At 44.2% G+C, this 15,231-nt stretch overlaps 1 protein-coding gene across 4 annotated transcripts; it reads left to right on the top strand.

Annotated features, from left to right (window-relative positions):
* The first annotated feature begins 125 nt into the window (after positions 1-125).
* LOC124703460 (dolichol kinase EVAN-like) lies at positions 126-4,460 on the top strand. 4 transcript variants are annotated; one of them, XM_047235670.1, is made up of 14 exons: positions 126-193; positions 1,017-1,129; positions 1,282-1,467; positions 1,562-1,663; positions 1,963-2,033; positions 2,114-2,188; positions 2,423-2,649; positions 2,817-3,006; positions 3,087-3,152; positions 3,263-3,351; positions 3,442-3,556; positions 3,631-3,682; positions 3,765-3,865; positions 3,958-4,460. In XM_047235670.1, the coding sequence occupies exons 2-14, from the start codon at positions 1,069-1,071 to the stop codon at positions 4,069-4,071; spliced, it is 1,449 nt and encodes a 482-aa protein (XP_047091626.1). In that variant the 5' UTR covers positions 126-193; positions 1,017-1,068; the 3' UTR covers positions 4,072-4,460. The 4 variants fall into 4 exon arrangements, with proteins under 4 accessions (XP_047091626.1, XP_047091627.1, XP_047091623.1 ...); XM_047235669.1 differs by lacking the exon at positions 126-193 and adding an exon at positions 474-921; XM_047235671.1 differs by lacking the exon at positions 126-193 and having other exon boundaries at positions 470-1,129; positions 2,913-3,006.
* Positions 4,461-15,231: the final 10,771 nt, after the last annotated feature.

The following is a 15,231-nucleotide window of genomic DNA, read 5'->3' as shown; positions in this document are numbered from 1 at the left end:
GGCGTCTTCCTCGGCGCTGGTAACCGGGGAGCGGCTCGTCGTCTTCCTCTTCACCGCGCGCGTCGCGGTCGCCGCCCCGGCCCACCTTGCGGCCCCGCTCGCGCTCCTCGCCGCGGCCGCCCTCGCGGTCGAGCTCGCCGTCGACCGCTCTGCCTCCGACTCCTTCCTCCCCGCTCCGACGGTTCAGGACCAGGTTCGTCGGTTCTCCCCCCCACGGTTTGAATTTGGACACGGGATTAGGCTGGCAAAAAATGCTCGCGATTTGCTTGCGGGATTTTCTTTCCGCGGTTTGAATTTGGTCGAACAACGCGTGTAGATGAGCTCCACTTGCACGGATGGTGCGGTTCTTTTCTCTCACAAAAATCTCTCGTACCAGTTGGTCAGAACGATGCTCGTTAGCTGCCTCCTTCCGTGGCTTGCCAATACAATTGAGCAATAGTTGTTGGTAGTACAATTATTGCTACATTACAATTTTCATAATATCACTACATGCACTACAATTTTCCAAAGTTGCTCAACATATATATATATATTTTTGACTTAGGACAATAATTGGAAATACACTTATTTGTGGACGGAGGGAGTAATCTCTTAGTCGTTAACATAGTATTATTTTCTCCATGGCACAAAGTTAATGAGGAGAGAGGAGGAAACTATTTTGTCCATGTAAGATACTACAACTCATTGGGATTGTTGTCTCTAAAAACCTACCATCTCCTAGGAGAACACACTAATAGAACGCAGTGGGAGTGGCTTCAGGGCTAGTCAATTTTGCATGTAGTTTGGTTTACGTCGTTGCTTAGTTAACTCTTGTGGAATGGGACAATAAGATGTGATTTGGTCATACTCATTTCAGATACACTTAGATTCTATGATCCGCTAAGTCAATTATACAGCATTTACTCCTGAAGATACACTGTTGTAAGTGTGTAGTTACTTAAATATTATCTTCTTTTTTGTGAGCTGCAAATTTTTTTTGCACCTAGTGCTTGCTGTCTGATGTATATGCGCTCCAGGCCAGGTGCTTCGTCAGGCATTCTTCTTGGCGCCACTACTCTGCCCTGTGTCATGCTTGCGCGGTTAATCCAACTTTTGAGAATCTTACCGACAGATCCTAATGGACCACAAGGTATATTTATACTTTATCATCTTTATCATCTTCATCAACAATTCACGAGTCAGCCATCTTGTGAATTGTATTTATTGTCTTATATGTGCTACTGATCTGTTCTGTGATGCATACACTTTACTAACTCCACATCTTTCTCTTTATGTGGCCAGAATTTGCATACCTCGAAATGCAGTACTGGGCGGTATCTATCAGTTGCCTCAGTGTGCTAGTTTTCTTCCTTTGGCATCTACGCCAGTCTGCCAACAATGGAGTTTCTAAAACTTTGAAATGTGGTTCATTGATCGTAGTTTTATATGTCGTGACATTATTGTTTTCCATACTGAAGACTGATGGAGGTAACATGCAACTACACGTTCTGTTTGTTAACCTAATTCGAGTACACTGATAACAAGAGATTGGCAAATTCATCTATGTTGCATGTTACTGTAGGTCTGTTGATGGCAAAAAATGGGTATTTACTCGTTCATGGTGTGGCTGCTGTGATCTTAATGAAGCACATCCTAGAGAAGTTCCCTTCATGTTCATCTTTTGGTTTGTACCTGAAGTTTAAAGATGTAATTAGTTCTTTATTTCTCTTACTTTGGTCATATGTGATTGCATATGCTGACAGGGATTTATACATTTTCGTGCATATCTTACAGATAAATTCCATTGCAGAAATACATATGCATATAAGAACGATTATAATTGCCCCACTCTGTTTAGTATCTCTTGCAGTCATTTCGAGGGGTTCTTGTTACGCGGTGCAGTATATTAGTATATCTCTCCTTCATTGACTTGGAAGTGGCACTTCTTTTTCCTATTTACTTATACTCTGTTGTGTATTCCAGGGGAGGCACTTTTGGTATCAAGTGGCCTCGCCCTTTACTTTGGTGATATGCTGGCCCATACTCTTTCAAAGGTATGATTTAATCCTAACTATATGTTTGATATAAAAGGAGAAAATCTCATGCATTTCTTTTCATCGTAATTGTATGGCAGATGGAGTTTTCTGCATCATCAGAAGCACTCATTCACACGCCTAGGACTCGAAGCGAGATAGCCACAGTTATTCAGGTAGAGTTTCTCTTATTTTGAAAGTTCTGGCTTGAGCTGTTAGTGCGTTTTAGGAACTGAGACTAGCTAATTTTGTGGGAGTTGTGCGTGTACACCCAACCCACCACTCATTTTGAATCCTCTTCAACTCGAATCTGGGTGCCTAGTTTTTCTATCAGTGAAAGTTGCCCAGTTCCTCCTAGTTAATCTAAAGGAAACTTTATTGTGTGTTATATATCTTCCTTCTTTTGGCAGGGCATTTTGCTTGGACTTTTTCTACTTCCTTTGTTGTGCAAATGTTCTCTTCAAGTTTGGGTTTACTTTAAAACACTGGGGAAGCAAAGGACACAAGCAGTTGAGAAGCATGCAGAAAAAATAATAGGTTCTGTTGTATTTTATGTCTCATTGTTGGTGGTATTGCTGATGTTAGTGCCATCATGGACACACCTTGTTCAGGGTCTCGAAGTGCATCCGTTTGTCTGGTAAGCATCAGCATTTGACATTCATGGGAAGATAAAAATGGTGTCTGTTATCATCAGTATATTGAATTTATTACTTTAAATTAGCAATTTTCTCTTAAAAGTTTAGATATCCTCTGTATATTGTCGATACTTATTTCCCTTTTTCTTAATGGCTCATTATTTCACAGGGTTCTTAACTATATGTTCACCAATTCACATGAACGTCTCGCATTATGTGCATATTGGATATGTGTGATATTTGTATCTGTTAAAAAATTCTACAGTATATCAAAGCGAAGCAAAACAGAAAGGATTCTTTTGCGCAAGTACTATCATCTTGTTGCTGTCCTGATTTTCTCTCCTGCTGTTATATTTCAGGTAATGTACATCTTTCTTACTTTTAAATCCTATCAGAACATTCAGAGATTATTTTGATCAATTTGTTATATGTTTTGAAGCCTGCTTTCTTGGACTTGGCATTTGGTGCAGCGTTTGCAGTTTTCTTAATACTAGAGATGATTCGTGTAAGAATCTTTTGATTTCCTCATGTTCTTCCCCATTCCCTTCCCTTTTTTCTTCAACCGTATCTATTATGCCAAGCTTGCTTATTTCTCCCACAAAATTGTGCTCTCAGGTTTGGGAAGTATATCCTCTTGGGCATACTGTACATCAATTCATGAACGCCTTCACTGACCATCGTGATTCTGAGATTCTCATTATTAGGTAAGTGCGCTTTATCTTTATTTCCACATTTATACCTCCTTTGATATTCCATTGTAGGATAAAACTTGTCTTTTATTGTTTTGTTTTCAGTCATTTCTCACTCTTGCTGGGCTGTGCGCTTCCTAAATGGATGTCATCTGGATTCAATGACCGGCCACTTGCCCCTTTTGCTGGAATTCTCAGCTTGGGAATAGGTGATACCATGGTATGTTCAATAGTCTGTTGACATCCTCTACTGTTAGTCTGTTTTCTCTGATGAATTCTCCTATTTGTACCTAGGCATCAATGATAGGGTACAAGTATGGTGTCCTAAGATGGAGCAAGACAGGAAGTGAGTCTGGTCATAATTATTTCTTGGTCCTCTTTCCACACTTGCTCTCTGCTCATTTGTGCATTTTTCCCTGGAATGTTAGAGAAAACAATTGAAGGCACGGCAGCAGGCATAACCTCTGTACTGGCAGCCTGCTCAATTCTGGTATCACTCTTAGCTTCAAGTGGATACATTCTTTCACAGGTTTGGTCCCTTAATTTCTTTCACCAGTCACTGAAGCTCTCGCTGGAACACGCAGACTAAGTCTAATAACCAATTTTCTCATGTTGACACAGCACTGGGTGTCACTTTCGGTAGCCGTGATATTAAGCTTATTATTGGAAGCATATACGACACAGCTCGATAATGCTTTCATACCCCTCGTGTTCTACAGTCTTCTCTGTCTATAAATTAAGAGTAACATATTGTACATATAACTGACCGTAAGGTCCTCTTTTTTGCTTACTAATATAGAGCGCAGCAAGGCAATAGGTATAGTCATCTGGCCTATGTGCTTCTTTGTACCATCTCCGGCTAGAAATAGCTGGTTTAGTTATAGGATATGTTTTTTTTTTTGAATTAGCGAATACTCCCTCCGGTCTGAAATAATCGACGTGTCACAGTACCTGCCCCCTGTGTATTTCCTGTCTGAGGGCGCGTCAATTTAATGCGACCAGAGGGAGTATTTCAGTACATGGCATCTTTTTTTTTTTGAGATGCAGTACATGGCATCTTTGATATACTTGATTGTGACTTCTAAGGTGTAATTGTGACAAATTATTTCAAAGTGGTTCCATTCCATCACCAAGCAGAATCAACGATGAGCTAGAAGGAAAAGGATTGCCTAAAGATGTTCTAGCCGAGGAGAGCATGCTGGCAAGATGGCAATATCTTGACTAAATCTTGTCTAACATTAATTCAAATGCAGCAACGCTCGCTAAAAGTCTAGTTTCAAGAAAGGTGATCTTTGGTTTCAAGGGAAACATCTTCCCAAATGCAACATAATCTATTGTTACTAGTTCAGAAGCTTTTCGTTCGGAGGTCCTTCGTATTTACTCGACCATTAGCTAGGAGCCTAGGAGCTAGAAGAAAGATTCGATCTTTGGAGTGCAGCTAGATTTCTTGATCCACCTAGAGAAGCTATGGGTCTCAATATGCTCAAAATGGAGGTTGTAGACTTCAGATGCAAAAAAGAAAGGCCCCTCTTGTACGCCCAAACTTCGTGGTCATTCATATTGAGGCCAACTTGAGCTTGAAGAACTAGTTGCCTAAACTCATGGATTTCATTGAAAGCTTGGGTAGGTAGAGGAAGGTGGAAGGCATCGATGGGGTCAACTCGGTTGTCTCCGACTTGAGGCCAGTTTATCGACTACAATGGATTGGAGTGTGGGAAATTTGTTGAAGAGAATCTCTGTGTCCAATTGTCTCTACAAACAAGGGCCGATTACTAGACGATTTGGAAGGTAGCGAGCCTTTTGGACATTGAGCCTTAAGAATGTCTTTCCACCCAAAGGAGCAAGAGATCATAGAGCCTGAGGAGTAGAATTGGAGGAATTCTGCGTGCATCCCGAAAGATTCTGACAACTTGTGGAACTCGGACAAAACTTCCTTTGACGGTGATGACTCCATTAGGTCCTGGCATCTTCAAAAGAAGGTATGGGTGATGAGAGACCGCCATGAACCGAGAGTATGCAGGTCTGCCTAGTATCACATGATACTATGATGGCCAATCCACAACTTCGAACTCGAGCTTTTCTCTTCTGAAGTTTTCCCTTGACCCGAAGACTAAGTGATGAGGACATCCCTACCTCACTACTACCTCCGTCATTACAAGAAAATGATCCTGCTGTGAAGCTGAAGTCCAATGAAGTCAGGATTGGACCAATGACACGAGCTCGTGCGAAGCTACTTAAACAACATGTCAACTTGTTCCTAAACGATACTTTGATTGATGAGAACTTTATATTGCCTAAGTGCTATTACTTATGTATGATCAGGTATGAAGAGGGAGCAAGCATCGCACGAGGGGAGCAGCTGGACCAGGAGATGGACGTGAAGCTGGACATGGAGCTGGACATGAAGACATCCCATGGACGCGCGAGGGAGGAGCGGGAGGCATGCGCGAGAGGAGAAGATGCTGTCCAGGCTGGTGCAAGATCCGGTCCGACCGACCATGCCGCCGGACCATTCGGTCCCAGGTCCGGTCCGACCGGATCCCGCGCCGGGTCCGTCCGGTCCAAACCGGCTGTGGCGCTTGTGCCAACCGGGCTCTATCCAGTATGCCCGGAAGCCTCGCCCGGTCACCACCCGGTGCCAGGTCCGGTTTGAACCGGACCGGCCGGTCCCAGACCCGGTCGACCGCCCCCCAGACCGGCCGTGTCCGAGTCTGTCTCGACCAGATCTATTCTGGGTCGGTTATTTTCGTACTTTTTCGACCCGAGGTCGTCCCGGACGCCTATATAAGTGCCCAGGATGCCCCCCAAAGTTTCTTTAGACCATGTTTAAGATAAACCCTAGTTCTTAGTTGTTTGCTCTGCAAAACTATTGAATCCTTACACCATATTGCTTGATTTGGTGTAGATCTGAAAGTCTTGTGTGATCTGTTGTTCCATTGGGAATTAGTAGATTGCAACTTACCGCTTCGTGGTCGGCGGCTACGTGCGCAAGTGTGTGGAGTTGCGAATATCTTGCAGGGTTGAGAGCTGTTGCATTGGCGACAGGGACCAATCGAGAGATCTCGTTGCGTCATACAAGTTACCAACCACCTCATCCAGTTATCTCCGCTGCTATCACCCCGTGATCATCATCACCACCGTTGCTTACTGAGAAGATCGGGCCACCCCTTACCATCTTGGTATCAGGTTTCAGCGTTCCCTCGGTAAGCCATCCACAAACCACCCCATAGTTGAGTTGTGAGTGTTTCCTATCCAGAAAAAGCCATAAAAAGTTAGGGTTAGGGTTTGCCATAGCCTTAGATTTTACTAATTTCGAGTTTTAGTTGCTTTTCGTAGTTGTTTTTGCGTATCTTTTTCTTCCATCTAGTTGTTAGGGTTTGAGTCTCTACTATCATCTAGTTTTAGTTTTAGTTACTCCGAGTCTACATAGCATACAGTGTGTTTGTCCAAACCATAGCCACAGCCTTTCGATATACGTGGCTAGGAACTTCCCCAGAAGAGACTAGTTTTACCGCTTGACAGGCTGCTCATTAGGGTTTTGGTGCTTTGCATTATCTGTTGGCCATGTTATCAAGGAGTTGGGTCATAAAATAAATAAAAAAAACAGAAAATAGAAAATAGAAAAGAAGCAAAAAGAGCTACATAGCTGCGTGTGTTCCAAAAAGAAAATCCAAAAAGAAGAAGTGTCAAGTGCTAGTAAGATCAAGTGAAGGCCTAGTTTACTTTTCTGGACCTGTAGTTGACCAATCTTGTGCCTGTTTCGTTGAGCTTTGCTAGTATCTCTCGAGTGCATTGCAACCTTTCCGCCATATAGTTGCATTGCCATATTTATCGCCTTGTGTGAGTATCATTGGTTGTCTACGGTCAGCGCTAGAGCTTGCTATTGGTGCAAATAGGTAGCCTACCTACAACTCCACATATATCCTGCTTTGCCGTGCGATTTGTTCTTATACCCTTGATATTCGCTTCGCTACATCCGTGCACTAGTTGTTACTACAAGTGGTAAGCAACACTAATTTACTTTGGAACGGTAAGATCTCCTTTTCTTATCAGTTTTTGAGTGAGTTGTGAGAGTACCACCATATATTTTTGATTTAGTGCACTAACCTACTAATCATGTCTGCTAGTGATCAAAAAATTGTTAACCAGGATTCTGCAGATATCATCACATGGAGGGGGATATCATCACATCAGCTCTTCGTAATGAGATGCGACGTGAATTCGGCGCTCAAGGTGATGAGCTTAGGGGAACGGTCCAAGGGATCTCCCAGAAGCTGGATGCTACTAATGAGACCGTCACTACAATGAAAGATCAAATGACGGATATCCAACGCGCTCTTCAAACTTTGCAAATGTATGTTGAAAATCTTACAAACCAATAGCAACAAGAGGATGAAGACCTTGATCCACAGGATGCAGCACCTGGTCGTGGTGTTGGACGTGGTAACCGTCCTCGTGGTTGGGTTGAACTTGGACGCCATGGTCGTGGACTTGATGAGGACGATGGATTGGGTAAGCCTAAGTTCTCCATACCCAAGTTTGAAGGAGGGGCTGATGTTGAGGAATACCTTACTTGGGAGCTCAAGATTGAGAAGTTGTGGAACTTACATCCGAATTACACCGAAGATAGGAAGATTAAGCTTGCTTCTTCCGAATTTGATGGCTATGCTTTGCGTTGGTGGGATGCACTTGTTCGTAATCGACATGAGGATGGTGAGCAACCTATTATCACATGGCGTGCTATGAAGGAGGCGATGAATTCTCGTTTTGTGCCACTAATTATTTGCGTACAATATATGATAAGTTGACCCTATTGAGGTAAGGTGTGAAGACTGTGGATGAATACTACATGGAGATGGAGATGCTTATGCAGCGTGGCCGTATCCGTGAGTCTCTAGAGATGACAATGCAGCGTTTTCTCAACGGATTGAAGTATGATATCAAAGGCATTGTTTGTCACTACAGTTACACCAATATGAATCAATTGTTATATCATGCAAGAGAAGCTGAATCACAAATGGCTGAAGAAGCAAAGGTTAAAGTTCATGCTACGGGAGCTGGGCGCTTCACACCTCGTGCGCCCCCACCTACGGCACCGGTGCCATCGACGCGCTCCGCACCTTACTCTACTCCGTCTAGCAAACCGGTCTCCAATTTGTCTAACGCAAAGAAGTCCGAATCTGCTGCAAGTACAAGTGGTTCTAGCATGTCTACTGCGCGCAACCGTAATATGGCTTGTCATACATGTGGTGGCAAGGGTCACTTCAAGAGAGATTATCCTAACCGCAAAGTCATGATTATCAATGAGGACAATGAGTATGAGACTGGAGATGATGTTGATCCTAATGCTCCAGAAGATGATGACTATGACACTGATGGTGAAGATGCATATCCGTCTGATGCTTGCACCATTGTTGTGTCGCAGCGTGCTCTTAATGTGTTGCCTAGTGCATCTACTCAGCGCTGCAATTTGTTCCAAACGAAGGCTTTAGTTGGTCCTGACAAGGCTTGCAAGGTTATTATTGATGGCGGGAGTTGTCGCAATTTAGCAAGCAAGGAGTTGCGTACCAAGCTGAAGTTGAAGTATCTACCGCACCCGCATCCATACTATATTCAGTGGTTGAGCGACAATGGTGAGATGAAGGTAAACCACATGGTGCATGTTGAGTTTGAGATTGGACCGTATAAGGATTGCATTGATTTTGATGTGGTTCCTATGACGGTTTGTCACCTACTATTGGGTCGGCCTTGGCTCTATGACCGTTCTGTGCAACACAATGGCCGTGCCAATACATATCAATTGGAGTACAAGGGCAAGAAAATCAACTTACAGCCTATGTCACCACAACAGATTGTCAATGAATCTCGTCAGAAAGTTGAAGTAAACTTGGAGGATGCACCTTTAGATAGGCGAGATAATTGTAATATTGTGAGTGATATAACGAAAAGTGAGCGAGTGAATTCCTTAGTTTCATTAGCCACCAAAGAAGACATGAGAGAATTTAGTGAGGATCCTACGACCATGCCTCTTGTGCTCTTGTACAGGGGTACGGTTTTGGTTTCTAACGACATGACCCCTCTTCCTCTTGGTGTTTTTAATGTTTTGCAGGAATTCGACGACGTGTTTCCGGAGGAGGTATCCGCAGGACTACCACCATTGCGAGGTATTGAGCATCAAATTGACTTGATTCCCGGAGCTTCGCTACCCAATAGGGCGCCATATAGAACGAACCCCGAAGAGACAAAGGAGATACATAAACAAGTACAAGCGCTACTCGACAAAGGTTATATCCGCATAAGCCTTAGTCCTTGTGATGTTCTTGTTATTCTAGTTCCTAAGAAAGATGGTACATGGCGTATGTGCGTAGATTGTAGAGCTATAAACAACATTACTATTCGATATCGTCACCCTATTCCCCGTTTAGAGGATATGCTAGATGAATTGAGTGATGCTGCTGTGTTCTCTAAAATTGATTTGCGTAGTGGTTATCATCAAATTAGGATGAAAGAAGGGGATGAATGGAAAACAGCCTTTAAAACAAAATTTGGTTTATATGAGTGGTTAGTAATGCCTTTTGGTTTGACTAATGCACCTAGCACTTTCATGAGACTGATGAACCATGTTTTGCGTGAATTTATTGGCAAGTTTGTGGTTGTGTACTTTGATGATATATTAATTTACATCCGCAATGAATCTGATCATACTATACATATTTGACATGTTTTGCAAGTGTTGCGTGATAATAAACTATATGGTAATCTTGAAAAGTGCACATTTTGCAAAGATAAGGTCATATTTCTGGGTTATGTTGTCTCTAAGCATGGAGTAGAAGTAGATGTGTCTAAAATTGAAGCTATTCAAAATTGGCCTACTCCCATGAATGTGAGTCAAGTAAGAAGTTTTCATGGTCTAGTTGGGTTTTATAGAAGATTTGTGCCCAACTTTAGTACTATTGCTGCACCTTTGAATGATTTGACTAAAAAGGGTGTTGTCTTTGAGTGGGGCGCAGCCCAAGATCATGCATTTGATGAACTGAAAAGATTGTTAACTTCTGCACCGTTGCTTGCACTTCCTGATTTCAATAAGCAATTTGAGATTGAATATGATGCTAGTGGTATTGGAATTGGTGGTGTGTTGATGCAAGAGGGTCGCCCAATTGCATATTTTTCTGAAAAACTTTCTGGTGCTAAGTTGAACTATCCTATATATGATAAAGAATTGTATGCTTTAATTAGAGTTCTTGAGGTTTGGCAACATTACTTGTGGCCAAAAGAATTTATCATACATTCCGATCATGAAGCTTTGAAATATCTCGAAAGCCCAATCTACTTTGCATAAGCGTCTAGCTAAGTGGGTTGAGTTCATTGAGTCTTTTCCATACATTATTAAGCATAAGAAGGGAAAAGATAATATTGTTGCTGATGCTCTATCTAGGAAGAATATGCTATTAACTCAACTTGATGTTAAAATTCCTGGTTTAGAGATACTCTGTGATTTGTATGCCACTGATCATGATTTTGCTGAATCATATCGTTTATGTGCTCTTGGTAAAGCATGGGAAAAATATCACATACATGATGGGTTCTTGTTTAGAGCTAACAAACTATGTGTTCCAGAATCGTCTGTGCGTTTGCTCTTATTGCAAGAATCACATGCTGGAGGTTTGATGGGTCACTTTGGGCGTGAGAAGACACTACTCATGCTAGCTGACCACTTTTATTGGCCAAATATGAGGCGGGATGTGGACAGGTATGTGAAGAGATGCATTACTTGCAACAAGTCCAAGTCCAAGCTGAAATCTCACGGTTTGTATACTCCTTTACCGGCACCTACCACACCTTGGGAGGATATTAGTATGGACTTTATGTTGGGTTTGCCGCGTACTAAGAGAGGCCATGATTCTATATTTGTGGTGGTGGATAGATTCTCTAAGATGTCACACTTTATTGCCTGCCACAAGAGCGACGATGCGTCGCATATTGCTAACCTGTTTTTCAGGGAAATTGTACGTCTACATGGAATCCCGAAGACTATTGTTTCTGATCGTGACGTGAAGTTTATGAGCTACTTCTGGAAGACGCTTTGGAGAAAGCTGGGGACAAAGCTGCTTTTCAGCACTACTTGTCATCCCCAAGCTGATGGTCAAACTGAAGTGGTGAATAGGACATTGTCACAACTGTTGAGATCCATGATCAAGAAGAACCTGAAGGAGTGGGAAGAGTGTTTACCGCATGTGGAGTTTGCTTACAACAGAGTGGTCCATTCTACCACAGAGTTGTGTCCTTTTGAGGTGGTGTATGGTTTCAAACCCATTACGCCGCTTGATTTGTTGCCTCTACCCATACATGAGAGAGTCAATATGGAGGCATCCAAGAGGGCAGATTTTGTGAGAAAGATACATGTGAAGACTAAAGAGTTGATAGAGAAGAAAGGCAAGAGCAATGCTGCACAGATGAATAAGAAGCGTAAGGAGATATTGTTCAAGCCTGGTGATATGGTCTGGGTACATTTTCGCAAGGATAGGTTCCCGAAGTTGCGGAAGTCCAAGTTGCTTCCCCGTGGTGCTGGTTCTTACAAAGTGCTGGCCAAGATCAACGATAATGCATACTCGATAGATCTTCCACTTGATGAGTTTGGTGTCAGTAATTCTTTCAATGTTGCTGGTTTGACACCATATGACGGAGAAGACCTTGGAGCGTCGAGGTCGACGCCTTTTGAAGGGGGGGAGATGATGAGGACATCCCTACCTCACTAATACCTCCGTCATTACAAGAAGATGATCCTGCTGTGAAGCTCAAGTCCAATGAAGTCAGGACTGGACCAATGACACGAGCTCGTGCGAAGCTACTTAAACAACATGTGAACTTGTTCCTAAACGATACTTTGATTGATGAGAACTTTACTACCTAAGTGCTATTACTTATGTATGATCAGGTATGAAGAGGGAGCAAGCATCGCACGAGGAGGAGAGGAGCAGCTGGACCAGAAGATGGACGTGAAGCTGGACATGGAGCTAGACATGAAGACATCCCATGGACGCGCGAGGGAGGAGCGGGAGGCATGCGCGAGAGGAGAAGATGTTGTCCAGGCCGATGCCAGATCCGGTCCGACCGACCATGCCGCCGGAGCATCCGGTCCTAGGCCCGGTCCGACCGGATCCCTCGCCGGGTCCGTCCGGTCCAAACCGGCTGTGGCGCTTGTGCCAACCGGGCGCTATCCAGTATGCCCGGAAGCCTCGCCCGGTCACCACCCGGTGCCAGGTCCGGTTTGAACCGGACCGGCCGGTCCTAGAGCCGGTCGATCGGCCCCCAGGCCGGCCGTGTCCGAGTCTGTCTCGACCAGATCTATTATGGGTCGGTTATTTTCGTACTTTTTGACCTGAGGTCGTCCCGGACGCCTATATAAGTGCCCAGGACGCCCCCAAAGTTGCTTTAGACCACGTTTAAGATAAACCCTAGTTCTTAGTTGTTTGCTCTGCAAAACTATTGAATCCCTACACCATATTGCTTGATTTGGTGTAGATCTGAAAGTCTTGTGTGATCTGTTGTTCCATTGGGAATTAGTAGATTGCAACTTACCGCTTCGTGGTCAGCGGCTACGTGCGCAAGTGTGTGGAGTTGTGAATATCTTGCAGGGTTGAGAGCTGTTGCATTGGCGACAGGGACCAATCGAGAGATCTCGTTGCGTCATACAAGTTACCAACCATCTCATCCAGTTATCTCCGCTGCTATCACCCCGTGATCATCATCACCACCGTTGCTTACTGAGAAGATCGGGCCACCCCTTATCACTAAGTCAAGCAAAATCTTCCCCAAAGGCATCTCTGGTTTTCCTGGAACTACGCCATGGAACCCAACATCCGAGGGTTTCTTGTTTGTGAGAGATATGTTCATTGCTCGCAAGGTCTTGGCGTAAATCAAATTGATGGCACTTCCTACGTCAAGGAAAACCATGCTGCAATCGTACCCGCTGATCTTAGTATCGAGGACCAAAGGTGAGTGACTTGGTGGAGGGATTTTGTAAGGGTGATCCTCCTACCAAACCCGATGTATTGATCGGACCAGTCGAGGTATTCAGGCGTGGGAGGTGGTGCCTGGATCGCCAAGTTTACTTGTCGCGTGATTATCTCTAGTAATCTGTTGGGTGGTCTCATCTTCTGGATCATATTGACAGCTCCCCTGGGCCTGGGATATCCACCCGATGGATTACTATTGTTTGATGGTGCTGCTTGTATCGCTAGTACTGGATTCTCTGTGGAGGCCAGCAAACCCTTGCCTTGATGCATTTTGATGTGCTCTTTCGAATAATGGGAGCATCCGCTAGGAAGTTCTGCAATCCTTCGGCAGATTATTCGACTGCCTGTGCCCTTTAGAGTCAAAGTAGAAGTGCATGGTACATGGTGCGTTAAGCATATGTTCATCTGTTCATCGTGGCCTAGATTTGTACATCTGCCTGCTGGAGCTTGGTTTGTCTCGATTGCAGCCTCAAAATCCGCTGTTGCGATAGTCATCCTTCCTACCATCCTTGCTTGTGAAGCTAGCCGCAACTTGCACAGATCGATCATAGTCATCGTAGTTTCGAGGCCGTCTCTTGCGATCGTTTCCACACCTTGGTTGATCCTCTTCGGGTGATCTTGCTCGTTTATTACTTGCTGCATCCTCACCATTAGCCCATTTGTTTGCCAAATCCATTAACTCTCCTATTTTTTTTTTGGTCTAGCTCTTCCCAACTCCTCAACAAAGTCCGTGCGGCGCAACCCATTGTTAAATGCATCGATTTCCCGTTCATCGGACATGTTTTCGCCTATTTTTTTATCATGCTCCACCTCTGATGCATGAGCGCATTGAATCTCCTCATTTCTAGGTACACTTCCGCAACTCTTCGATTGATGATGGGCGGTTAAAAGTTGACCGAAGATTTCGGATGAAATCGCGCAAATCCTTCTAGTGTTCGATTGATCCTTCTGGCAGCTTCCGAAGCCAAGACCTCACGAGTCCACTCAAGAAAAGCTGCAGACTCTGCTAAGCGGTAGCCATGGTACCTCCATGTACCCTTATAGTTTGAAGATAATCATCTAACCATGCTTCAGGTTCCTGAATCCCTTCGTACTTTATTTTGTCCATAGGAAGCTTGAATCCCTTTGGAGTAGCTATTTTACGAACCCGATGTGAAAAACAAACGGCTCCGCTAAGCTCTTTATCGTCTTCATCTTCATAGTCATCATCGTAATCGTCTTCATCATCTCTACGTCGACCTCCCCGCTCGTCGCGAGCTCTGTCAATTCTACCATGCGTGATATCGTTCCTGGCATCGCCATGGATTCGGGCGGTTGCTCGAGGTTGGCACAGAGATCTTGATCGTCGGGGCTCCACCTCTTGCCAAGAACTATTGTGACGGCATGGTGGTGCTACCACTTGTCGTGAGGGGTTGTTTGGTGGCACCATTTCTTGCTACGCGGCGTTATTTCGACCTGGTGGTACTACTTCCTGCCGAGGACATCCGTGATGGCGTGGGGTACCCTCCAGATGCTGCCCGACATCATTCAAACCTGCGATCAAGGTTTTGTGCATCTGTGCTCGCGGACCATGCTCGGGTTGAGTTGTCATCAAATACGTTTGAGCCGCTACAGTCGCTGCTTGCGGCGTTGTAGGGTGCATGTTTCCTCTTGAATCGTAAGTCATGAATGATAAGTCGAGATCACTAGTCATCTCTCGCCATCCATCTTCTGGTATCTTGTTCAACCGAGATGAAGATCTTTGGTTGCAATTTCCTGTTCCTCCTGATGCTGCTCCTGCTCTTGCTCCCACACTTTCGTTTCCTATGGAACTCAGTGCTGCACATCGATGCTAGACTCGTCGGCTCTTGCCCTCTCCCCCTTTCTCTTCTTAACTTTT

The sequence above is a fragment of the Lolium rigidum genome, chromosome 3, assembly GCF_022539505.1.
Source record: "Lolium rigidum isolate FL_2022 chromosome 3, APGP_CSIRO_Lrig_0.1, whole genome shotgun sequence".
Classification (NCBI taxonomy): Eukaryota; Viridiplantae; Streptophyta; class Magnoliopsida; order Poales; family Poaceae; genus Lolium; species Lolium rigidum.
This window is presented reverse-complemented; position numbering and strand designations above follow the sequence as displayed.